At 37.8% G+C, this 27486-nt stretch overlaps 1 protein-coding gene across 1 annotated transcript in view; it reads left to right on the plus strand.

The window, feature by feature from the left end:
• The window catches only part of LOC125764738 (allatostatin-A receptor-like), a 63789-nt gene extending 50851 nt beyond the window's left edge, over positions 1-12938 (plus strand). Inside the window, exons 4-5 of the mRNA XM_049429303.1 lie at positions 3547-3792; positions 9549-12938. Coding sequence (XP_049285260.1) covers positions 3547-3648 — 102 coding nt within the window. The 3' untranslated portion in view covers positions 3649-3792; positions 9549-12938. The remainder of the gene's footprint in view (positions 1-3546; positions 3793-9548) is intronic.
• The last annotated feature ends 14548 nt before the right edge of the window (positions 12939-27486 follow it).

The following is a 27486-nucleotide window of genomic DNA, read 5'->3' on the forward strand; positions in this document are numbered from 1 at the left end:
CCATGTCAAAGCACAAACCTTCACAAGTGGTCACAATGGCCGCCCCTGTCGGTGGGCAGTAAACGATGGAAGGATGGAGAAGATAAACGGTAGAATCCAAACACAATCGAACAGAAACGGGACGTTCTTTCGGGCACTCGGTTTTTGGGAAGACAAGATACTGCAGGTACTGAAACTATCCTAAAGCACTGTAACAGGTCGAGAAATAATGACAGTTGAACGAACAGTTGCGAGTTTGTTTTGTCTCAGAATGTGTCGCCCATAGCAGGGAGAAATCAATTCCATTACAGTTCATACACAAGAAACGCACACACGAAAAAGAAAATAAAGGGTTTCGTATGTAGTTTGTTGATAGAAGAAGTTCATAAAATCATACCACACACACACACACACACACACACACATGGAGAGACATTTTTCGCAAACAAGTTCAATCACATCGTCGTACAGTTGCACCGTGAGCACACGTTGTTTGATACTGTTAATTTTCTTCGAACATGATGCAACCACAGTGTGTCGTGCGAGAGGTGTCCCAACAGAGGGTGTGCGTTGAAACATTTTCCAAAACCCGGGAAAGTTGTTGCGGTAGACGCATCTACACTGTATGCCACCCAGACTGATGTGTTGGCGTACGGCAGCACATATCGGTTGTTGCTTGTAACGTGAAGTTTTCCTCTGACATGGAGTTGACAAACAAGATCGCGGTTATGGTAACATAAAATGGTTTCCCCGGTTTGCGTCGAGCTTTCCCGTTTGTCGGGCATCCGTGCTGGGACAACATTTCCTGATTTTTTGATAGCTTTTCTTCCATTTTCTTCGAGCGACGTAAATACATATCTCAGCGCGCTCGCACGATTGTATGCGCTCGGTATGACTTTGCCCACTTTTCCCCGGCGGGTTCCACTGTTATACAAAAGACTATAATAGACTTCCCGCTGTGACATGTGCATATATTAGGTGAGGGAAGATTTTGCAGGGAAACATACCGAGGGCCGCGCTGATGAGAATGTTGGCTCATGTGCTCCAGTGAACTAATTGCAGCTGCGCTTCCTTTCGCTACTACAGACGTGCACGTGCTGCAAAGGGAAAATTGAGTTCCTTTTGTTGGTATGCTTTGTGCTGTACGGTGAACGTGCTGCGTGCTTACAGATCAGTTCCATCAAGACATGCAACTACGGCCGCAACATGAAACAGCTGGTGATAAAAGACATTACCGTTTTGTGTGTGTGCGCAAGAAAAGCGAATGAAAGTTTGCTTGGGTAGTGTTTAGGTCAGGCCGCATGCCAGCGGATGATTACCACGCGCAAGATTGGAAAGTGGGATGTTTTTGTCTAAATGTTTTCGTTTTATGTTACGCGTACGATTGCAGTTGCGATTTGGTACGAATCAGCAACCATTACGAACTGGCTGCGGTCATGCACTGCGGTGGTAAAATTTATTTCACCTACTGTTCCGAGCAAAAGCTGTTCGCTGCTCACTTAAGGTTTTAACGCTGTAATGTGCTGCACTTTGTGGTAAGATAGTATCGGAGATAAAGTGGCATGAAATTACGGGTTTTAAACCGAACTCTAGTCTACTTAACGACAATTGGTAAATTGTTTGTAATGAAAACCATAAACGATCACGAACACAAGTTGGAACATGGCAAATGTGATTTTGAACAGTGTACAAAAACAAGGGAATGAAGCTGCACTTTTTCATTGCATTCGTATGGGATCAATCGTTTGATGAAATATGATAAAAGCGTTATTGATTTGATGTTTAAAAAGCTATAATTGTGCAATCAATTGTTCTGCGACGCTGTTGTTTCGTTATTCAACGTCGTTCAGTTCTGTAAATTATACTTAAAATATGTTACAAATATTTAATATTTTTTTATAAAAACACACATTGTACTTATAGAATCAGTCAGAATATGTTTTGGAGGAGAATGTTAGACAATAGACACATAACTCTAATAAAATTTTTGCTTGTCATATGGAATTGACTGAATAAATTCGTACCTAACAAAACAATGTTGCAATGCCGAATGAAATCAGCTTTAAACTCAATGCCATTTCAAAATAGAGCGAAAAAAACTTCAAATAATAAATGATTTATTACACTTACATTGCACACCGTTTGGTAAGCTTAAATGTGACTAATTTGAATGATAAATGTTCAGCCCTTAAACGCAGAATGGGATCAAATTGACGGTGGTAAGCTTATCTTGGTTTTTTTCCCTTCCCATTCTATGCGTAACGGATGGACGGACACACAGAGAGTGTAGAGTGTTGGTAGCTACCATCATGATTGTTCGAACGCCTCGTGTGCATTGTGCAGTGTTAACACGTTTTACTTTTTTTTTTGCTACCAAGCACCATCATACCACGCTCGCTCATTCATCATAATAAATTGAATACTTTTTCATAAACACTTTGCACCATCGCATCACTGCGCCCTGTTGCCAATGCGGTTTTTCTTGGCCGCACACCGGTGACGTGTGGAAGAGGCGAGTGCCGGGTTGCTGGTATTTTCTTCTTTATACCCATGGAGTCCTGACACACATTTTCTGCGGCGATGCCACTCAGCGAGCTGTCCTTGCATTCTCGGAGGACAACACTATAGACGTGAGAACGTAATTATGGTTTACTGTAGTTTCTTATTCTATAGTGTTGTGTTTGTGATTTAGCTGTCCCGGGCAGAGTACATAATGATGCAACTATGATTTAACTGAGTGCACCCAATGATTTTTTTTCCAAACCGGAAACATTCCATAGAATGGACCTATTGATAGAGGAAGATGTTTGATGCAGCTATGATTCAAAAAACTGCAGGAAAGTGCACATTTAATGATGCAAAGACCTTTCAAAGACCCGAAGATTGTTAGTAAAAAATAAACGCTAGACATTAATTATATTTCATTTACGTGCTACGACACCCAGCGAGTATTTAAATCGTTTTACCAAAATGTATTAATGTGAAATAAATTTCATTTGATGTATTAATTTGCCAATCGACAAATATTTACACACATATTTGGCTCAATTAGTAAACTCAGCTTGGTTTAGGGTAATATTGAATAATTATAATGTTGAATGAAAAATTTCCGGTACAGGTAGAATAATCGCTCTTATTAAATTGAAAACAAATTACCGTAACAACTGTTTATTTGTACAGTAATCCCAACCGGAACGGCTTATCCAATATATCATTCATTCCATTCCTCAAAAAGTATACAAACCCAGCCTTTCTCACTCATCCGTCTAACGCACGGGATGTATGTGTTGTTTAGTGGGACGCATGGGCACGATTTGGTGAGATTATGGATTATTGTTTTCGGTAAAATATTCGCAATAAACAAGCTCAAACATCACGTACCATCCGCTTGAGAGCATTACCTTCGCATACCCGACATTGTTTGCGTAATGTGGAGCAAATGGGTACGCTGGGACGTACGGTTCGCTCTTGGGCGTTTTCTCGTTTGCTTTACTCTCACAGAGGATTTTGTATCTTATCATTGAACGTATGTGGTTTTTTTTACTCTTATGTCTTTTTTCCTTCCAGATTGTCTACTGTGGTCCAGGAAGCCGCCGCCAGGGAAGCCAGAGACATATGCCATTGCCAACGAAAACGACACGAACCGGCAGCTGTCCAGACATTTTATAACCGGAAGCAATCGAGGAAACGTCCGTCACTTTCGTTTAATAAACTCTTTCTTTCATCACGCCCTACCGTAACGCATGAATTCTATTACATCTTCACACACATCGACAACATCAATAGATCAACAACGTGGGAATAAACTCGAAGGTAAGTGTTTTGATGCCCAATCGAAATAGTCTTAGTTTCTTGCGGTGGGTGTAAATGGTTGTTTATGGTAAAATCTTGTTTAATTTTTCTCACTTCAATTAATTTGGTTATTTATGTCAATATTGAACATCAAATAAAATCAATTTTCTACCTATATTATTTATGGTAGGATGTTGGGCTTTATACAAATTATTTATTCTGACCACTTAATGAACTGTTTGTTTAATTCAAAAGAGTGATGAAATGAGATTACTTCCATCATCTTACCGCATCGCGGATATATCTCGTTGGTGTGAGCCGATCCTAAACGGATTACAGGCGAAAGTAAATTTCACGATCTAAAAACCAATAAATCATTTTACACAACGGATAAATTTGGACCAGTTTTTACCAAGCAAAACCGTACAAAAAACATCGTGCAAAGGCAAACTGGATTGGTGAAGAGTAATTTATGGTCAGGAACAAAATTAGGCAAGCAGAAGTGGGGAAAAAACCCGTTTCGCTACCAAAACACCAAAGCTAATTATTAACTCTCTTCGAAAACCATTCATCCGATTTAGCCTACAGCGATCCAACAGGCTTGCAATTAAATGTTTTTTTCTTTGCCTTCCTAGAAACGTACGAATTTGTGTGTGGTTAACCTTCACTCCAACCGCTGAAGCTGGCCTAAAGAGATCCCTTGCTTGTTGGTTAAACACAGAAAGTGTGTTACGTCTAAAATGAGAGAAGTTTGGTAAAAATTTTCTATCCATTCAGCATCGTAAGCTTGTACCCGGGACAACTTGTCCTTCCAGCCTATGGGTAACGAAAGAATGATAAAACTCAGGCTGAACATAAGCTAGAAGTTTTCTTTTGTGACTGTGATTTTGTGCTTTTGGCTAACTTTTGGCAAATCCCCAGTCCGCTGGGATACGTCCTGATCCAATACAATACAAATCTTGCTTAGTTGTTACAAAATTTCCAACCAAAATTCCAACATTGAGCGCAACTCATTCCCATGGGTGAACAATTTGTTGCAATAGCAAAAAAGTAGAGTTGGGTATTATTTTTTCTGTGGTTTAAATGAAACCTGTCTGACCGAGAAGGTAAGGTAATCGGTAAAATTAAATAAATTCTCCAAGGTACCGAGTTTAAAGATAGGCTTCTAGATAACTGGACTATGTGTACTTATGAATAATTCTATCAAAGTACTACGATGGAAGTTTTTCTAAATTGTTTTTATATATTTTGTAAATGTCTGATTTGACTTCTTTCGTAAGGTTGGATTTTTTTGTCCTTGTTTTTCAAAAAAACTAATAGAAATAGTAGAAACTATAATAACCAATTCACAAAATGTATTATATTGCATTGACGCAATATTGCAACTTTTCTTCCAACGCCATAATGTGAATAAAATGGAACCGTAATTAATTGGGTAAAGTTTGTGAACCCGCGAGCATTCTGCTTAAATGCAGACCTTAATGGACAATGCATTTAGTGGCGCAAGACAAATGGCAGTGTACTTTCAACTGTCACAGCGCTTTGTGAAACATAATTGAACTGCGCAGCCTGCTATCCTTTAATCAAGAGCATTTTCTCATTTCCGGTCATCAGCTGGTACACCGAGGGACTTTTATTCCTTTGGACAAAATGCCTCACCAGCACAGTAACGGACACGATGCGAACGTAGCACGTCAGTGAGAAAGCTGCTTAAAACAAACACAAACGGTGTAGAGGGAGATAAAGTGGAAAATCTCCAGCTTTTTGCAAGCTCATCTCCGGCTCATCCCCGTTGGCGGTGGGACGGTCGGATAAACTGCCGGCTGTTTGAGTGTGCAGTGGACAAAAAGGATCTTGCATCCAAGGATAACAGCAAGAGAAAATTAATAGCTAAAACTAACAAGTGATTCGTTTAGGAAGTGGTTTTAAAAGAACAAATAGAAAAATTCAATAGAAAAGTTTCAACGAAATCGTAACGCTTGCAGGTGTGAGTTTTCTTAAGTTCTAGGCAAACTGTCTGGGTGTATTATTTGAAAAAAAGCTTTTCTGTATAAATCATTTACATAATGAACACAACCGTCGTTAAATATTTAAAAGCAATTGTTTCTAACGATCGTGACCGTTTTCAGCATTACTAGGAATAAAATTAAAATGATAGCTTACTTTCAATTATTGCTTTTGGTCTATGTTCTGCTTCTCCAAGCAAGACATTTTCCTTATAACTTGGTTTTACAGGAAAAGAAAAATACATAGACATTTTCCACAAAGGCTTTCTTCGATACAGATTCACGTTGAATTTAACTGAAAGTGCAACTTTTGAACTTGAAGAGCATAAAATATATTATGGACGGTTATAATAATTTATAACATTTATTTCTTCCCCTTCGACTTATAATCGTGTTCGGTGATCCCAAAAGCTATGCTGTAGAATCATTGAATGGGTGCAATGCTGGTGCTTATTTATGGTACCGTATTTCATTGTGACGTGCTTCGTGTGCACGAAATTCGTTCGCCATCGAAATTTGGTTCAATAAAAAAACATAGAAACAGTTAAACTGCAATATTTTCTCGGCAATTGAATTATTGCTTTCTTAACCGAATAAAATAAGCAAACATGTTTTATTTTTCTATTTTTAGAATTATTTAATCGATATTTATTTTACACCTACTGATACACCTTTTTGTGTTTTTTTGCTAATCTTATATTTTTCAAAGGATTGAATATTCAATATGTTGTCTGGTTCTTTGCAGGATTAGTTTCGTAATTAAAAATAATTGCTACAATTATTCAAGACAAATGCTACAATTAAAGTTTTTCGAAAGACAAATTTTGTTGCGACAAGAGGAACCTTTTAAAAATAAACAACTTGAAATAAAACTTTCAACCATGCTTTAAAGAGTGCATCCGGTGGTTTCAGTAAAGTGACACTAACCGAAAAAAATAACTTCCCTTCCAGAAAAAGATGAAAAAAAAAACTAAAATAAAGCTCACCAAAGAGTTACACACACAGCTTTGCTAAAGACTAAGCTGAATGTGTCCTGTGGGTTCGTTTTTTGGGGTAATTTTTCCATTCTGATGTGCTTCTTCAAGCAGATCAACTCATTTTCCACGGTTACTCGTTACGAATTTTACTGCTTGCGTGTCATGGACGCACAGGAACTGACCCTCATAAACATCAAAAACTAAAACGAAAAATTTGTGGCCAAGCGGAAGTGGATAAAAGTTTATAGCAAAATAAAAATAGACAGAAAAGACCGAATTGGTGAGACGGGTTACAGGATTTGCTCACCAACTCACCAACAAGGAACCTCATGTGTTCGCATGTATAGAAACTCACACTGCTTTAAGCTAAAGCTTTTGGCTGGTAAACCTGGACCGGAACGTCAACGAATCATACCGAGTGATCGTAGACCAGAGGGAACGAAAAAAAGTGAAGAAACCAAGATAGAAACACAAAATAAAGTAAGAGAAAACGGACTGCCTTTTTGCCATAATCGTTGAACCTTCTGTTCATTTGGGTTACGGGTACGTGTTCATGACGTCCAGCTGGATGATAAGTTCCATTTCCGGCTTAGATTAATATGGATGGATAACCGTTCGGAGATGAGAGCGAGATTACCGGCTACATGGACCGTAAGTGAAATTGTGTGTTCTTTTATCGAAGTTTATGAACCAACACCGATGGAACGAAGGTTGGTAAAATTCGTTCGTGATCTGGTTACGCAGCTGCGTTTTTGCTTGCTGTGCGGCCACAAGTAAATATTCATTCATGCTGGTAGATTGTGTGCCTACGTTCAATCCTTCATAAAGTTCTAGTGCGAACGTATTACGGGTTGATAAATTACACGCACCATGTGCCATAATACAACAAGACGAACCCTAACAAAAAAATAAGACAACCTTTGTAGGCTTTCGAAGTTGAAGAATGTTTGACTAATGAAACTGGTTCAGGGTTGTGTGGGAAAGATAATACGAGCTTATTAACCAATTATTTCGTTCTGTTTGGCAAAGGAAACTTAAACAAGTTATAAAATTATACTAAACTTTAATTGTGTAGTAACATTATCTATTCCATCATTTGATCAAACTTTACTTTGCTCTCATACTTCTCAATTAACTCAGCTTTTCAGTCTTGCGTATGGAACGGTTTTTGCAATCGAATCTCACGGGAAATTGAGAATTGATTAGGTCAGACAGTTCGTTCATCTATTTCGACGGGTTAGATCTTTTGCCGCTGCTCGTCCTATTAGAACGACAGGAAACTTGTCTGTATGCTGCTCATTAACCGTATGATTCTAGTTGCAAAGCAATCTATTTAAAATTGGTTCAGTGAGGCAAGACTAATCCGGATGAGAACTTAATGGATCGCTGTTTCGATGTGCCCGGTATGGTTGGAACATTATTTCACAGAACTTTTTTTTTAAAGTACCTCTAATGTGGTTACCAAGACCGCTCATCATGCGAAGTTTTGAAAAGGGTTGAAGTATAAAAATTAATCAATACGGCTCTGTGGAATAAAGCTGCCAGTGTGAAAATGATGGAGTGATTTTGTTGAATTTATTTATGAAAACTGAATGCTTTTCAATTTCAACTTATTTAATAATTGAATCTCATGGTAAAAGTGGCATAAAAATATTACGTAAACAAACATGATCATTTGTTGGAAAGGATCGTTCAAGCTTTAGAAAATCATTTAAAATAAGATTTTCAAAATGAGTAGATATTCTTAGTAAATGCTTAGTAAAAGAAAATTTAATTTTCCACGGTGGTTAAAGTACGTATACTAGATACACTTAATGTGTCGTATTCTGGTTAGCTTGGAGAAATAACTTTCACTGCCACGACAAAGGATCAGAATAAAGGCATCAAGTTTAAGACAATACGGCAACGAAACACAATGGAAAGGACTGCAATGAAACCGACAATTTACTTTTTCCCGTTATTATTAACTTAAGATTTCCTGTCTTTGACATCGGCGCATAAATCAGCTGTTGCGAAAAGTTTTGTTCCGTGTTTTGTGGCGTGTTTAAGAAATTTGAAATTATTACCACTTGCTTTTGTTCGAATGGTTTCCAAGCAGTATAACTTGGAGCAAAATGAAACAATAATTTGCAATTTAACTTTTTTTTTATTATTTACGCAACGTCCAAGAATAGTGAATCTTAGCAATAGAGTTTAGTTAAGGTATTGTGCTTTATTTAATTTTGAAAATTAAAATAAAAAGCGAACGATTACAGCGTTTGAAACATATTTAACAAAAACAATTACGATGTTTGATTGTTCTATTTTGCCACAGATTTGCTTCATTGATAAACTTTGACTTAAAATTGTTGAGCTTTTGAAGAGGCATTGATAGAACAAGACGTGTTGAAGGGGAGAAAAACGGATAAAAGTTCAGCAATTAATTTTAAAACTTTCTCGCATGCATCACACACTACATTCTCTCGGGTGTTGTTTCGAAAATAAAAGTTAGTCTTTACATTTTGACCTCAACTGCACATAATGGTGAACGTTCTGCTGACATAATTAGCATAGGATCAGCTTCTACCATCCTACGAAAACAATATGACGGTCAAGTGGATAAACATGGCACTCGTGTGAATAACAGGGCTCCAGCTGAAGTCGATGGGCTAAAATTGTTTTATGTCTCACAAAATGTAAGGTTTTGCTGTGTGAAAATGTTGTACAAATATTTATCTAAAATGTGATGTTATTACAAAAGGAATGTAAAACAAAATATATTCAACTTTTTGTTCTTTTTTTTACTTCTTTTCAGATACAATGACACGTCGGATGATGGTCCAACAGTAATAAATACCATACCAACAAAGAACTGTTAATAAAATCGCACTCATTTTCATCTTCCTGTACTGTAATTAACAACACTCGATGTACTTATAGCACATTCATCGACGATGATTCGCATCATGATGCCATTGTAACTTTAGGATACAAATGTACAATAACTTAATGGTTAATTTTTTTATCATACATTTCGTCCGTATTCAATTGTTTATCTTTTGATTTGTTTGGAATGATTGTTATATATTAAACCAGTGCAAGAAGCATAATACGGAAAAAAATTGCTTTCGACGTTAAGAGGCATAAAAGGTTGTGTTTTCGATATTGTTTCTAACACACAACCACACAACTTGCACAACGAGCGCTCTAGGTCGGCCGATATTGTGTAAATTCATTAACAATTCATTCAGTTTTGAATTGTTACAATAAAACGTTAAGCAACGAACTGAACATATAAATATACCTGTATACACCTTGAACACGGCCAAGGGGTATATGGAACGATAGGCATATGGAAAAATGAGCAACATGAGCTTTGCCACAACAGCAAGGGCCACCCTTGTGTAGTAATGTACCAATTATCATTTAAAACCAAAGCGAACGAAACTAAATTGTGCTCGAATGCTAAAGCAGAAGATCGGGCGTAATCGAGTAGGTGGCTTTCGGACAAATAATATTAGCGATAGTTTGTGGGTAAGAAAGTATTTTGCATATTAATGCTTGAAAAAAAACAATACTGAGTGGAAACGTGTCAACTTGTGCGTGAATAATTAGCATAGAAACTAATATTATATAGCAAACGCTGCTCCTAACGTGGTTAATAGCCTGCAGTGTCGAACCAGAAAAATAATGGCTAGTTGGTTTCAAAGTTTTTCGTACCTAAGCTAAGACAAACAAAAGAGTAAATGTATGAGTGTATAGAAAGATAAATCTAACCATTGCTTCTGGTGTGGATTGTTTCGAGCTGATATGGCTGCCCAAAATGAGCCCCTTTTTCGGTTTTCTGCAAAGATCCTAGTGATGAAAGGTTTGTGTGGCACTGGTTGACATGGTTCGTTTTTTTTTGGACATTCGTTTTTCTCTCGCTTTCCAAGAATACTGCTTACTGATGCCACTTTACTGGTGCACGTGATGTTGATAAAATCGATCGGGATTGTTTCGGGTCACCATTTGGGTTAAGTACGTGACATCAATCATACTGTGGCACTTGTGGAACGAATCTACCAAACGATCGGCACACGCTTTTTGACGCGCTTTTGTGCCGAAGAAACGTCATGAAACGGTAGTGACCAGCTGTTCTTTTTTTCTTGTTACTTGCTACGTGTTATCAAACAAAATGCGCTACACACCAGCACCCGGTACCAGATTGAGTTGATGCTCACACACTGCATTCCGCATTCGTTTTGCAGTTAATGTAGGAATGTTCCGGTACTCCTCCACCTCGGGTTCTCGGGGTCGTTTCGGGGTCCCGAGAATTCACCGGGTCGTATTCTCGTTCTACCCCCGAAAAGTCACACATTCCGCTACGGCACTAAACAGAAAGCTGTCACAAAGCTATTTTCATCATCACCGTGATCAACATCTGCATACGAGTTTCGTTGCGATACGGGTGGAATTTGGAAACTCTCCAGCCAACACAAAGTTTGCTTTAAAAAAAAAGTTTCACCTTACCATTCATTTCACCGTTTTGTCGGAGGAAGTGAGAACGGGCCGCATATCACAGCCACGATGTGAAGGCGCGTTCCTGCTGTGGCACTCAACGTCATAAATCACTCCTCGTCGTAAGCTCCAAAATATCAACACACATGTACGGTAGTGCCCGTCTCCCTATTGGAACGGGACAACAGCTTTTGCAGAATGTGGCACGAATTTATTTCGTACTGGCAGCCGAAGCCTACGACGCGTGAACTTTCCGATCCATCAACAAGCCAAACATTGGCGTAAATATTTGCCCACTCGTGGGAATGTGGTAACTGGCACAGGCAGTATGATGAAAATTTCTCATTTATACTGTTTTTGCTGTAAGGAGAACAAAAAAAAATTATACTCTAAAAACAAACAACACATGTTTTTTTTAATATATTCTCTTCTCCATGATTCTAACAGTAGTTTTGGAAAACCAATTTGCCTGCCTTATTAGCTTTCGGTGCGCTTTTCATTTTTGTTGAATGTAGTTTCCGTTTCAATCAGGCAAACCATTCAATGCACTCATCTTCGCAGAATATCTCTCTATTTAAGCCACAGCTGGAAACAAATCCACATCGAAATCAATAACTGTAGTTCGTAAGCAACATCAATTGCTTGTTACATCCCCTAAGGTTCGTATATTCATATTCTAGCATGTAAAAGCTCCTTTATCAGATGAGTAGAGGAGCGGTGAGTTATTTACATCCTAACATAACGAACAGCGTACGAATGTAGTATCGGAATTATGGCGAGCCTGTATCAATGTTAGGCTAGCAACTTTAAGTAAATCTGCATCAAACAAACAAACAAAAACACATACACACCGCACAAATGAAGCCAAAAAGTAAGTTAAAATTTTAATAAACGAGAGTGAGCAGAATGAATAAATCGGAAGCTGTTTGTAAACTAGATGATGCGCATTAGTTCCTTCTTCCTTCTTGATAGATTATCGAATAAGATTGTTGTAATGCAACGAAGGAAGGGAATGCACATTAGGACACTATTGAAAATTAATCTGTAAGCAGACGAGAGTGCAATGTTAAAATTGAAAACAAATGAAAAATTGCATTGAAGATTTTATTTATATTAACATGTTGAAGCTGAAGTATAATGGTATCTCTATAGAAAACGAAAACAAAACACATTACTATTGTACCAGTGAACCATTGTGCTTGATGTGCACAAGGCAAAAGAGCTTGTATAGTATATGAAAGCGGTGTTACTGTTTAACTAATTAAAGCGAAAAGTAAAACACTTCACCCTGCAGCAGAAGTTCCAACGTGAAACACAAAGGATACGCATGGATTCTATTTCTAATTCTGAAAATTTTACTGCGTATCATCATCTATCATCCACAGTTTGAAAAATAAAATTTTTCGTTGGAATTTTTTTTTTAAATTAGTTTTCAGAGAATTTCAATTTAATAATAGATCATTAAAAAAATTTACTGATGGAACATATTCATTACAAAATGAATCAGAAAAAATGGTTTCGTTATTAACAAGTAACTGGAAAAACCGTACATCGTAGCGCAGATGTGCGTGAATGTTGTCGATGATAAACGAAAACAATTATAAATTAAATGTTTTTTGATTCAATTCGGTTTTTTTTAATTAATAATTGAAAATGAAAAGAATTGAACAATTGTATTAAATGCAAACAATTTACTGCAAGAGCAAATTGGTGGATAGACTTCTTTATTTTCGTCATAAAGCCAAAAAACATTAATAAATCGAAGTAATTAAAAAACAGCAAAACTATTGCCATGCGACACTGTTTGTTTGTCAATAGAATAAAAAGCAAACTTCATCAAGTAGCAAAACTACGCACGGGGGAGGAAGATTTAAGCTGTATGAAACCAAATCGGTGCAGGTAAAAAGTTAGGGATCAACTTTTGTTTTGAGATTGATTTTTTGGTACGTCACATATTTTCACATTCGTCAGTTGTGAACTTGACCGAAAAACATCTGTCCTAAATGTGTGAAAGCAAAATGAAACAAATCCATAAACGCATATAATCAACTGCACGGCAAATCTTTAGAAGTAACGATATAGACATCAAACAAAACGTTTAACAACTGCAACCGTACAGGGTTTAAATAATTGGATAACCGATTCGATAGAGAAAAAAAAAACAAAGCGAAACTAACATTTTTTCTTAGCCAAGTCAAATTACTAACACAAGACCATACGGGGTCGCCGATCTAAACGATGTATGACAGAAACAATTTTTAAAATCCATCTTACAGTTGAGAGAATAAAATTTGCTGTTAAAAGCAGTTTGTTTGGTTGTTAGAAAAAAGATTTTTTCAGCATTTAAGGTAAGTATTATTTTAAAATACTATTTTGAACAATTTTCAGAAAAATAATATCATTATCATTACGAGATGTGAAAAACTCCATCAAACGTAACGATTTCAAACTGAGCAATATTCTGAATTGGCTATTGTGTGTCGTTTGCGGTTTTCATGATTTCTTATCATTTTTCTTACCATCATACCACATGAGACTATCTTCAACAATCTAGTACTTTTTTCCACAACAGACCATGTTTTATCCATAATTCAACAGTAACCAGGCGTCTCCACCAGAGGCGAGAACAACGATTTTGTACCTTCAAGCAGCATTCTCACGATCGCCAGCGTAATCTAATCCCCCCCCCCCCCCCCTTTACCTGTACCGACCGCACCTAAAAGCATGAAAGATTATTTATGAGCAGTACTGCACACCCACACAGTGTACAGCACACAAATCGTGTTCTGGCGGCCACCAATGGCGTAATCCAACGGAGGTAAACTTTTACCAAGGTCAATTTCATTCTTTACCTTAGCATTCGGAGCAAAAGCCAAACCAAAAGTTACATACGAAAACGTATCAAATGTATCAAACGAGTAAAACTGAACGGTGTTTACCTCCCAGCAAGCCTTCTATGAAGTGTTTTGCCCATTCGTTTTGTCAAATTACTTCTTTTTTTTGGTTGCTTGGGGAAAGAAGTAAACGAATCAAGCAAAAAAGAGCAACTTTTGTCTTGAGTAAAGAAAAAGTCTGATGTAAATCCTTTTGCCCTTTCGGAATTCTGAATGAACGGCGAAAACAGCACATTGGAGGATCAATCTGAACAGTGCACGGAATATATACACGCTTCGTAGTAAAACCCGAAAGCTCTTCAAGAAGGTCTTATATTTTCCTTTATTCAATTTTTTCTCTTTCTTTCCTCTCAATTGTATTATTTTTGTTGTAGTTGAAATTTTGATTTATTTTATTTATTCTAAACAGATCGGTTACGCTTGATTTTGGTTCTCAAATTGTTTAAATTAAATTTATTTTAACATATTCTACCCTCTTAATATGCTGATATAAAAATATGCACCTGTTACAAACGAGCAAAGAGAGTGAAAAATATACAGCCAAGAGCTATCAAACATTGAAACATTTTGCCCATGATTATCTATCAATCATCCCAAAGCACATATAAAGAATATTCAACAAATGACCGAAATGTAGCAAAACACCACCATACACTTCAAAATATTCACCTCCCGTAGACAAAGTAAATAAACCTCTCGTTTTTATGGTGAGAAATCCGAAAGCCGTGTGGCCGCTAGTGCACTGCACCGAATTGAGACGATGGGTCATAATAAGATGTAAACATTTGAGCATGGTTTTACTTTTCCGCACATCTTTTTGTGCCCGTAGTGGTTGGAAAAATTTTGTGTCTAGCTCCACCAAACATGGTTCCGTCGTTTGGTGGTGATTTATGAACTTTACCTCCCCCTTGCTCATGGGGTTGCATGATTTATCACCTAAGCTAAGAACGGCTTTTTTTCTCCTGTTTGTTAGCACACCCCAAGCTATCGGCCCCCGCTGGAGGTAAAAATTGCCTGAAGCTAGAGGAAGATCGAGCATTGCTCATGTTTATGTATATTTCGTAACCTACCGCATGTTTTGCAGCGGTTGAGTCAAACGCCATGCTCTACCGCCGTCCAGTTTTCAATGCATTTATCTTACACAACATTCTTTTCAAGCGAGATTTTCGGCTGTCACTGAGGCGACATGCTTTGGTCACGGATTTCAGGCGTAAGTTACTTAACCCATAACAAAGTGACAGAAGGATAATAAAGTTCTTTCTGTCATCTCCCTTTCTAGGTAGGTATCACCCTTTAAGTCGTTATGGTTTGAGCCGTAAAGTTTAAAGTAACATTACCGCTTAACACCTTGGTTCTTGGTGATAGTTATGTTGCTTCGTCTTAAAATGTATAGAATTTGTAAATTGTATCAAAGTATAAATCCTGAATCATTTTTCAAGTTTTTTAAAATTAGAAAGTCTTTCTCAAAGGAGAAAACACAAAAAAAATACTTGTTTCATAACGAGCTTTTAAAAACGAACGAACATCTTATTGAAAGGATGGGCTGAAGCAATTTGTTTTAAACATTTCTTCAGAAAGTAAGTTAATGCTTATGCTCTTCTAGCGAAACAACTGTTTTTCTTTATTTATAAGCATCATGTGTAATAAATTTAAATTCGTATAAATATTGTTCTTTTAGGATCATTATATCACGTTAGCTGATTCATTGAACAAAACGATTGATTGGCTGTAATGTTGGAATTTATGCAACATTGAATTTTACATAAAAAAAAAAACAAATATTCCAAACGAGAGAATGTTTGCCACTACCGGCACAGTATGGGTAATAAATTCCAATTTGTAACTTTATTCGTCGAAGGTATCGAGGCAAGGTGCATTTAGTATGCGATGATAAATTTCAAAGGTTAAACCAAAAGTACGCCGTACGGAAACATTTATCAGTTTATCGAAGAGTTTTTCGCTTCAGCTTCTTGCCGTGATGGGTAAACCCATTGGCTGTGTTGTTTTTTTTCTTTTCGATTTTTGCCACTCGATAAGTTAAGAATTTTACATGTTGTTACCGACTAGAAACCAGGCGCTGTAGATGAGGGCTCTACGTGTAATGGATTTCTAAGAACATTGAAATTGTTTTAAAACGTGCCGATTCTATAAAGATGAAAGTACATGCAAGAGGCAGCAGATTGGTAACATGAAGGCACTTAATTGAAGGTTAACTTATTTTACATGAAAACGGTTCGTGCCAAAAATCACACAAAAACATTCCCTAAATTCTTTCCATACCGAGAATTTTTTTTTTTATTTATCATATTTCACAGAAGAAAAGTTCTATAACCACAAAATCCGTAAAATATCCGTGAAAAATTCCGAATTACCATGTTCCCGGTACTGATCAAGTTTTGTTTCGTTCCGCACAATTTCATTACAAACTCTCCTACGGGAGCTTGTGTCTTTTGTTGTGTTTCCCCCCTTCTTAAACAGCAATGATTTCAACGGAAGTAAGCATTGCGTAAAAGTTTTTTCGTTTACAGATACTAAACAAATGGGTGCGTAAAAGCGTTCCGTATTTCCACCTTGGAATCGTATCTACTGCACAGACTGTGCACAGTGATGGGAGAACGCAAGCTACAATATGATAGCTGATAGGCAACGTTGCCCAACACTTGTATTCATATCATTCAAACTTTCACTACGACGTACGAGGCATACTTGATGGGATCGGAGTAAGTTCTGCTTTACCGCATTGTTGTGACACGTTACGCGTCTACCGTAACGCCTTATGGTGTGCGTGACTGAGCAAACGAAAGTGTTTCGTGATCAGACACAATGTTGAAACTGTTAAAGCGAAACCTATCGGATCGTGCAAATGGTGCTGGGGAAGTTAAGGTGTGTAGCGTTAGGTGTGTTGTACGGCAATATCTTTAAAGATGTATCCTGATAATATCACAATCCAAAAATGATTAAATAAATGGTTTATACCAGCATTACTAAATCTTCAATTAAAATTTGAATTTTTCGTGCCTGTTAAAGAGTCTTTTAAGTTACATGGCAAAAGAAAATCCATATTCCGCGCTAAAAAAAATAAACCGAGTATATTAAGGTGGTGAAAAACTTTTTCCATTGCTTCGAAAAATCAATATCCAGCCAAAAACGCAGTGCATCCAATCCCACATTCATTATCTATCAACAACAGCATGGAAGAGCTCTATTTGGGAAAACTTTTTCTTACCCCCCCAAAACCAAATACTAAGCAGTCGGTGTGTGTGGATGAAGGAACAATTGTTTGGCATTGTGTGTGTTCTTTTTTAATTAAATCTCTTATCAGCAGGAAACGCTAACGACGAACCTAGCGAATGACAGGAACAAAATGCAAAAAAAGCCATAACCGTTGCAACTGACTGCAAATGACAGAAGTACGCACTGGCACAAACACTTCCCCAGCCATACCAAGAAGGTGGTAACTGTGAAACTCAATAGGAAGGAATTCCGCACCTTCCGCAATACCGCACAAACCGACAATTCCCAGCCCACTGCCGCAAAAACCTACATTAGTGACAATGGTACAGGGGATGCGTACAAGTGGATAATTCCATTAGGTTTGCTTTGGTTTTCCTGCTGCTTCCGCGTTCTGCAAAGCGCGTTGGCCTTCGTCAAACCTGCAGACAAACACACGCGCAAGGCGTTGCTTGCCCGACATGGAATAACAGTGCGGTAGGAAAACTGATTAAGGCTCAATGGGCAGAAGCAATCTGTTGACACAATCACGCCAAACGAGGACGATCGTTGACAGAAGACACAACAACAATTAATTTGTTTAATTAGCAGCAAACTCTCGACTTTCGCTACCGCCGCCCAACATTCCGTGCGACACCATTTCGGTGGCCATATTTACCATAGCCAAACACACGTCAGACATTAGGCACTTACCCTGGAGATGGTTGAAACAGTAATTGCTCGGGAACAGTCGTTTTGTTTGCCCAAGGAAAAACGACATTTTGGGGCGGAGAAAGTGTGAAAATTACATCCGAAAAATGTATATATTTCACACAAGCAGCGAAAAAACGAATGTGAATGGAATGATGTAACGCACACTTCCGATGTTTGTTATGCAAATGTTGTATGCCTTTAAAATTCAACCTTTCATATCGCTGCGTCCCATTTGGTGTACAACTGGAATGTTGAACGTAAGGAACGATGCTGTGTCTGGCTTTCGGCAATGATTTCATTCTCATAACGTCTACCACCATCATCATCGTTGGAGGCTTTTTATTTCCTCTTTAGGCGCAACATCCTCATGTTCTTCGGGTGCCTTCACGACTATCACAAAAATTCGGCACGTAATCCTTGCAAGCGCGTTCCCGAAATGCCCCCTTTACGAACGATGAGAAGAAGCTTAGCAAAACACTTGCCAGCTCAATGGTGCCCAGGGCAATGAAATATCGCGCGGCAGGATTTGTCTTGAAATCCTTCGATACTTGTTCGGTTTCGTTATGCCAGGCCGAAAAACTTCGTTGTCCATCGTTACAGTTTCCATCTAGCAGTTGGATTTTTTGCCGCCGGGAGCGTATTGATTGCAAATACTAGGCCATCCCTCTGCGCCCGCAGGGGATTTGTATTGAGCGCGTAGCTTCTCGTCGATCGTTATGAACGCACACTGAACCGTCAGCTGCTACGGTGTCCAAAGGTCAGTAAAAGAATTGCAGAAACTCACCAGTGCTGAAGATGGTGACACACAGAACCGTCTCGTTTAAAGCGGAAAACGTAAGAAAGATATCACTGAGTGACTTCGTTAAAGTATATCATCGCCTTAAGTTGCTTGGGGAATTGACTAAATCGCTGGCAGCTGTTTGCGTTTATGTTGTCACTTATCTGCCAGACAATCTCGTTTGCTTCAAGCGGGTCGAACATCGGCTGCAGTAAGGAAGTGTTTTTTTTTTGTTGTTGCACGAACTGCTAGCACATTGCAGCAAATTGGAAAAATCAAATAATCATAACACCAGGCATCAGCTGGTGAGCTGACGATCCCAAAACATTGCAGATCTTTTAGGTTATTTGCGTTAATATGCGCGACATAAGGCGTAACAAAGTGAATAAACATTCCAAAATAATTCACATTTATCTACTGCAAAAGCTAGTGTTTTCGACAAACATAAAGTCATAAAACACTAGAATTGATATTCAATTTCCCAATGAGCTCCAGTGTGCGTTTCAGATGGAAACGAATGTGAAATTGTATGCTGGTTTCCATTACCCTTCTGTGGCAGGTTTGCAAAAGGTCATCTAATGATATCATTGTCATCCAGATGCCGAGATGGTGGACACCCAATGTGTACGGTTGACCCTCTTTGTATCGCTGACGGTGCCGGTAGTGTGTAAAGGTCGTGAACGTAGGAAATGACAGTATATTTACGGGTCAAGACTGGTATCCGAGCTCGTACCCTTATCACTCAAATTAACACATCGAATCAACGTTCCGCACACGGCGAGCGGATGATTTTGATTTTCCAACAGAACTCCGAACCAAGCATAAGAAGCGGGACCGCTGGATTGAAGCACCGCGCATATCAATTTCCAATCAAATAGTTAAATCGGTAGATTGGATCGTCGATGAAAACATACACACATTCTCGCTTCCTATAAAGCTAGGCGATAGATGATCGAGATTTGAACGGTGATTTGCAGACGAACGGGTGGGGGGACCAACACACGCAAACATACATTGATGCACAAAATACAAAATTGAAGCAAACGTGTTTCATTTTCAATCGACAGCATCAACCCCATCCCAAAATACTGGGAAAACCTTCAACTTAGACAAGCTTACGGACCAACCAGAAATAAAGAGAGAGAGAGAGAGAGAGAGAGAGAGAGAGAGAGAGAGAGAGAGGCAGGGAAAGTTGTCTCCGTTTCGCTCACTGTGTGGTGCGAGAAAACTGGATTTAGCAAAAGATGAATGTGGTCTGATAACGTTTTCCTCGAAAACGGAGCAACTCGGAATATCCTCCATGTGATAATGGGAAGGTTTGCTGAGCGTCATACATGTTTTTGGGGTGCGAAGTTTGGTTACATTGGGACGGTTGATAACGGTGTGGGTTGTGTTTGTCTGCTAAAACTGAAAGGCATCGTATTGAATGAAATATTACTGGAACAACGGGAAGCAAAATTTTAAAAACATTTGAAAGGTTGCGAGACAAGCCATATGTGGGTTGCGGTGCACAACTCGCTGTGTCTTGATTATGAACCTGCTTGTGGGAATTTATATTTGCCAATATCTTTTATATTTTTTCCTCAATATTTTTTGAAAACAAATTATTGCAAAAATTCACCATTTATTCTCGGGAAAACGCCCAGCATTATCATATTTCATTGTAATTGAAAGTCAAAATGAACTTTCCATTGTGATAAAAATAACTATAAACTAATCTTTTGAATAGTTTTCACATGCATAATATTCAATTATTATGAATGAATTTTTTTAAAGATGAAATGCACAGCCTCGTTATTACTGCATTGTAGTTTTTATATTTCGTTGCCTTTTCTGCAGCAATATGAGTCATTAAAGTGCATGCAATTGAGATTTTCTAGCACAATATAACCAAACATCACAGCACAAACAGCCACCTTCTATAGCTTTCTCACTTTTGAACGCGTTTCGGATTATTATCGCTACGATAAGCGAAGCGAACCCCTTTCGCCTCGTTCCCCCTTTCGCCACAAATATAGTGGAAATGCGAATCGTACCCGCAAGTCATCGTAACAAATTTGGTGTGCAAACAACAAACGTACCACTCCCGGCAAACAAGTGCTCTAGCTAAAAATAGGCAAAATCTTGCCAAAAACCCTACACAAGCGTGGGGTGCGTGCCTACGTTTGGCGATAAAGGAACACATTCTACGGAGGCGAAGACATATGGACGCAAACAGTTATGCGTTTGTTTTCCCTATTTTTTGCCACTCCGTGCAAAGTCGTGTGAAGTGGCTGTGCAGAAAAAGAAACACGGGATCAAAAGATATCTTTTTGATAGGTTTTTGGATAGGATGGGTGGGGTGAGAAAGTAGACGAAAACGGAAGAAAGTTGTTGATAGAAGATATCATACTACTTGCGGATAGGGGAACCATTCGGGGCAATTGTTACACAGCGAATGGTGAAAGTTTGTCGACAATGTAAAATCGATTAGTTGTAGTGTTTGTCTTCGAAATGGCCATGTATCATGTTTTGTTTTGGGAGTGAAGGTTCGTTTGGTTTGGAAAACTCGGAGCTGTAACTGATACAGATCTTCTCTCAGTGCATGTTCTCTCAGTAAAGCTGATTCGCAAGTTACATATTTGACTCATCAATAAATGTTTGAATTATATAATTTTATCTTACATTAACATGTTTAAATTGCTATGGCAAATTGTCAATATTTTTTAAATGAAAACGCCTGTTATCATGATTATCTGCGATACATTTGCATAACAACTCAAGCTTAAGGATATAAACGATCTCATAAAAATACATTTAAAACGAGATAGAAACAAAATGAACATCAAATTTCGAGAATGGGAAAGAGCAACGTGCGTAGAAACATAATAATAACCATTTCGTTTTACTGAGGGATCTTAAGATGGTTTAATGATCCTTGAACATGCAAAGATTCTTCCGTTCAATCAAGATTACGGACCGGCAGAAACTACCTTTGAAGCTGCGTAAAACATTCTTACCGCTTCTCTAACTATCTTCAAAAGTTAGATTTTCATGTTAATCTGCTTAAACAATGCTTAGACTGTTTTCTACTGCTTAAACATTTTTAAGGTATCTCTGTTGAAGTATTTCCTATCTATGTCTAATGGCTCTAATGGTCAGGAAAATCTGAAACTGTTGAAACTGTTTACTCGGATGCAGATGCATTTCCTACAATTTCCTGTCGGATATCCGAAGCCTTTGCTGTTGCTAGCTGTTGCCTGGTACAACTAATGATGTGATATAAATTTAATTTAACTTCCATCACTCACGCTAGAATCCCGGCTGGAGAAGATCAACGCGGATGTTTTATGCCCGCAGCGTTTTATGAGCGCCACTGAACGCCACATTATGAAGCTGAAAATGTATGCAAGAAATTGTAGTCCGTTTAGTTATTTGTTTAAAAGGTTTTTGTTGCCTTTACTTAACCGTAACTTGTACAAAAATTACTAACTATAAAAAAGTTATTAAATTTGTGAACTTCGTTTCTCCTAAAGGTTTGAACTAAATCAAATATACTATTCCTATTTCACTAGCCAAACTTTCGAACATACTTTAATGCAGTATGTTGAGGTTTATTTGTCTCTTAAAACTATTGCTTGTACAACTGAGCATGAGAACGGAGCCACCAGATGCAGTTGCAGAAACGAACGTAAATAAACGTGTCCTTAGTCAACCGATATGTTGACCTGTTCAGCAACTTATTCAATAATGCACCAAAGATTTTTCATCATAGTCTTATTCTCGGGGTTAAAGTTACCTACGGGTCGTCGACTAGCTCGAGCGTTGCAGGTATTGCCATGGTGTATTGGCCTTTTGCCTTCAGATTCCGCTGTCTTAAAGTATGTTCTGGAAATAGAAAAATGGTAGAATAATATTCGATGTTGATAACAATATTTACTAAACAATACCTAAAGTTAAAAATATTTTTGACTTTTGTTTGGGTGTTTGATGTTGGTCTCCTTGGAACAGATATTTGATGAATTTAATTTTTTAATTCAATTTGTAAAATATATTTTTATATTTTATATATTATACTATGAAAAGATTGTTTATTGAATTTTCAAACCCTTTTGTAACATATAAAGACAAAAAAAATCCAAAGTAAAACTTTTTTACAGCATGTTTATGTTTTGTTCTCCGTCTACCTCATTCCTTACTACAACCGCATGACCAATAAGCGTTAAATTCATCAATACAACAAAGTAATGTAATAAAGAAAGTATCTCCGTTCGTCATAAAACTCGTCGCATTTCGTGACTCATGCCTTCATCGTTCGAACTTTGCTGAACGGGCACGATAGTTCACGCACAGTACAAAGAGGGCTCCAATACCGGAAGTTTGTTTGTTGTATAGTGCCACCTTTAGCTAGGGCCGGACTAAAATGTCGTTGCTTGGTGTCACCATAGTTTTCATAAAATGTTACAAATTTAATATTGCTCGACCTAGAATAAGCAGCATCGCTCGGTTAAATTTATGACCAACGCACGGCTTCGATGGCTGCTGACGGCAGGCAAGAATCAAATTGGCGATAGTGGACAATAAAATTTACTGCACCTTGTAACGAACGCAATGCACTTTCGGCGCTGAACCGATATGCTGCCTGCATCCGGGAAGCAAGCATCGGGGTGTAGGGTGATTGTTTGCTGTCTGGTCGCGTCGTTGATCATACCGGCGGTTGATAATCAAATTTATGGCTCGAAAGTAATGTTGGAAATGAGCGTGCTTCAATTTCTTTCACTTTAATTTTTGTCACTTGAATTAGATGAAAATGTTTAAAGGTTAAGGTTGTTTTTTATTACGGGACGGGACTTTACGAACCTTTTGCTTCAAGAAGAGGTAATGTAAAAATGTAATAATTATTCACAAATTTAAATTAGCTAATGGAAAAATTTAATATTAAATGTAACTAACAAAAACCATTCTGATATAATTTTCCTCGTCCCGTAATCTGCCCGTTAACAACCTTATATAGTTGAACACAACACAATACATTGATTAAAATAAAATGAAAATAGCTCCACGTGAATAAACAAACATAAGTACAACAGACACCATGTCAATACCAGATTCAACCACGTAGCGTTCCAGCGATACATTGCATCAGTGACACACTTTTGCATACCCACCGTGCTTTAATATATTCTATAAAGCACGACAAATGTTCAATTATCTGTTGCCGACGTGGCAAAAACTTTATTCGAACGGTACCAATAATGATCACGGTTTTATGATCAACATTAAAAGGAATTCAACTCATTGCACAAGCCAACCGCAATAACCTTCCCGCGGTTGTTGCGTAGCAAATATGGTCAATACGAAAAGGGAAAACAAGAACTGTAATTAATCCCAGCACAGACACGAACCCTGACCATGGAACCGTATGTAACTGGTTACTTTTTGCTGCAATTGTGTATCGTTTCGTGCAAAGCATTTAAAAAAGTAATTCTCAATTTAACGTTTGATGCTCAAACAACCTTGGACCACAAGGGAAGATAAAAATCATGACTTATGGTAACTTGTTCATGCACGAACTGTGATGGAAAACGTTAACTGAATGGCATCCTTTCATTTTTATTTCGTTTACACATTTCATGTCGTAGATTTTGTACATGGCTTTAATTTATATTCAAAGCTATTGCATATTTTACGAATGGTCATCTGGGAAGTTACTACTTTTTTTTATAAAACATTGCACACAGACTTTTCCTGCATGCGAGACATTCGTACAACATCCGGTTTATTACAAATCGGTTGATAAATTGTTTCGATACACAGTCACGAAACATAGGCATTTTGTTATTTATTTAGGATTGGATTGAGCTTGGCGCATGTTACGTATATCGTGCACGAATACAAAAAGAAGTCTAACAAAGCATTCACAAAAAATGAAATACGGTGAAAGTGAAATTAGTAACTATAATTTATGTAGCTTCATTAAATCAATTTCCAAACAATCGTTTGGCAGGGCAAAGTTATTAAATGCTCACTACGATAGTCTTTATAGGATCTTATATAGGAATAAGATACTTCATTATAAAATTTAAAACAAACACAAAGTATATTTTCACCATTACTTGTTCAATTTCGCCTTTAGTTTTGCCTAAGCTTAGCACAAAGAGCAACTTTACACATGGACTAGCTTTATTTTAGACGGAGCTTATCGACCCATTGCATGCGAGATTTTCCTTTCAGCAAAGTTTTAATACAAGTTCGGAAAATGTTTCATGCTAGTCGGAAAATACTTGCAAGCTCAGAAAAGCGGGAAAAACACAAAGCTTATGAGCAACTGCAGGGGTGAAAAACTTTTTCAAATTATTTGTTATTATAAGGATTTGCACGCTCGGATTATAAGGATTTGATGAACGGCACTGGTTCCATACAGCATGGCCTGGTGTCAACAATAATAATTATAATAAGATAATAATCACATAATGTGGCTTAATATAATAAAATACAATAATTATAATTTATTTCGATGCTTCCAATGTGCCAACAAAGGCAAATAAATCCAAGCCGAGGGTTTGATGGGTTCGGTTCAGTCGTATCATAAGTTTTAAGTGCGTGTGGTCAGATAAACTCTAAACTTCAATCTTCAATCTGTGGATGATCGTCACAGTTAGAGTTGGAAAAATTTCTCTTTACTAACAAATTTTTTATCTTCTTGCAAGGAAACAATATAGGGAACTTAAGACTTACGGCCTGACCGTTCAAACCTGATATAAAAATCCTTGGTAAATACAGTTTTTAAAGTATTTAAATACTTGTTTTTTTGAAACTCTTTTGCACCTCTGTTTGACTATTCTACTCGAATGTATTTGTGGACATAACCAAAGGTACGTTGTCTATTGTGTTTAAATTATTTTGCTTTTCCTTTTTGTTTAGAATATGACCATGAGGGGTATTAGTATTACATCTTTATAGGTGTCGCATATTTTCATTTATTTACTGTCATTTTATTATAGAAGCTTCAACGAACCGGAAACCTATTTTATAGTGCCTTAAAGTGTTAAAGTTTATTAAGTGTAAAGCATATACAATTTTTGATTACTTCAGCTGTCTATCGTTCGTGTAATCCCATAAGCATACCTTACAAAGTGATACTCTGTCTAACCGTATAATACACTGATCTGGTATGTGATCCTACAAACCATGTGAACCTACATAACTTCTAATCTTCAACATTTTCAAGGGCTACATTATATTCAACATGCAAAAAGCCTATTTGTTTCCTATTTCTCTTTCATTTGCTTCAATTCTTCTCAATGGTCACTTTAAAATGGATAAAGATCGAAATGTGCCTTTTTTCAACCCAATTGATTCAATTCATGACCGCTGGCGAACGAACTATCAAAATGACAATTAAACTTTTTTTTCTGGAAATCTGTACGAAATGGAAAGTTTCAGATAGAACAGGGAAAAGAAAAGCACAACTGCCTAGCACCTGCCACAATGCACATAACGCTTGGCGGGAAATTGGTTCACCTCAAAAGAGCTCTTATTCGTTGGAAATAATCACTACAGCACTAGCCAGCCGAGAAACCATTGCGAACAATTTAGCGATAGTGCACGGAAAATGATCGCATAAAGCACTCGCAAAAATGTTAAGCAGCGGCCGCCGTATTCGGAAGGAAGGAAAAGAGCGGAAGGAAAGCCGCTGTAGCTGCGGTTTGCAATTGCAATGCCGCGTAAACCGCACTGAGCGTCATGTGCCATCTCGGTGTGCGATAGTTAGTACAAGTGTCTTTACGAGATGGTTCGGCTGGTTTCATTCTAACGCGCATCCTTTTACCAGCGATCCCTGTGCGATGTAACGAAATGGGCAAGGAGGGTGGGAGAGATGTTGAAGAGTTGCATTTCTTCCGAATGGAGAACGTACCACAAAGACTCTGTTCTCGCGAACAAAGCTAGCCAAAAAAAAAAAACAAAAACCGGAACAGAGATGGGATAAGCTGGGCGAGAAAAGTTGCTCGTTCGTCATTTGAAACGATTGAAATTTCGCGATGAGATTTTTCCAGTCCGTTTTCAATTGGCGAGAATTGTGGTGTTACCGTTTTCGCCCGAAAACTTTCTCTCAAAACTTCTTCTTTTACATAGCAAAAAAAAAACGTTCACCAGTCTTTAGAACGATCGGTGACAATACCCATTCGGGAGAAAGTTTTTGTTGGAAAAATAATTTTTACTTGCTGTGTAAAAAGTGTAGCACGAACAGAAAACAGTGGTAAAGATAGCATAAAACGTAAGACGTTGGAAACCCCACCAAAGAAGATGTTGCATTGAAGAAAGCAATTTGTGATGGAATGAGAGAAAAATGCATTTTTGCGGAAATAATTTTAATCCTGAATCATCTTACACACCTGCGCCCGGTTGGTTTTTTTTCCGTGTGCTCAGCTGATATTGCGCCTTGGCAATGCCATTAAAGAGCTCTCCCTGCTGCGTGTCACAATTGTAATCTTATTTTGTGAACGTTGCAACCGGAACGCATAACTGGAAACGATTTGTGAATGTAAGGGTGCATCGTTTGAGCCCTCTTATTTCATTTGTGAACGTGTTGAAATTTCTTGAGTTTCACAGACCAGTGTAAAATCTCCGAAAGTACCATTTGAATGCGCCATGAGAAGTGGTTCCGTTGGAGAGGC

This window comes from Anopheles funestus, chromosome 2RL (genome assembly GCF_943734845.2).
Source record: "Anopheles funestus chromosome 2RL, idAnoFuneDA-416_04, whole genome shotgun sequence".
Classification (NCBI taxonomy): Eukaryota; Metazoa; Arthropoda; class Insecta; order Diptera; family Culicidae; genus Anopheles; species Anopheles funestus.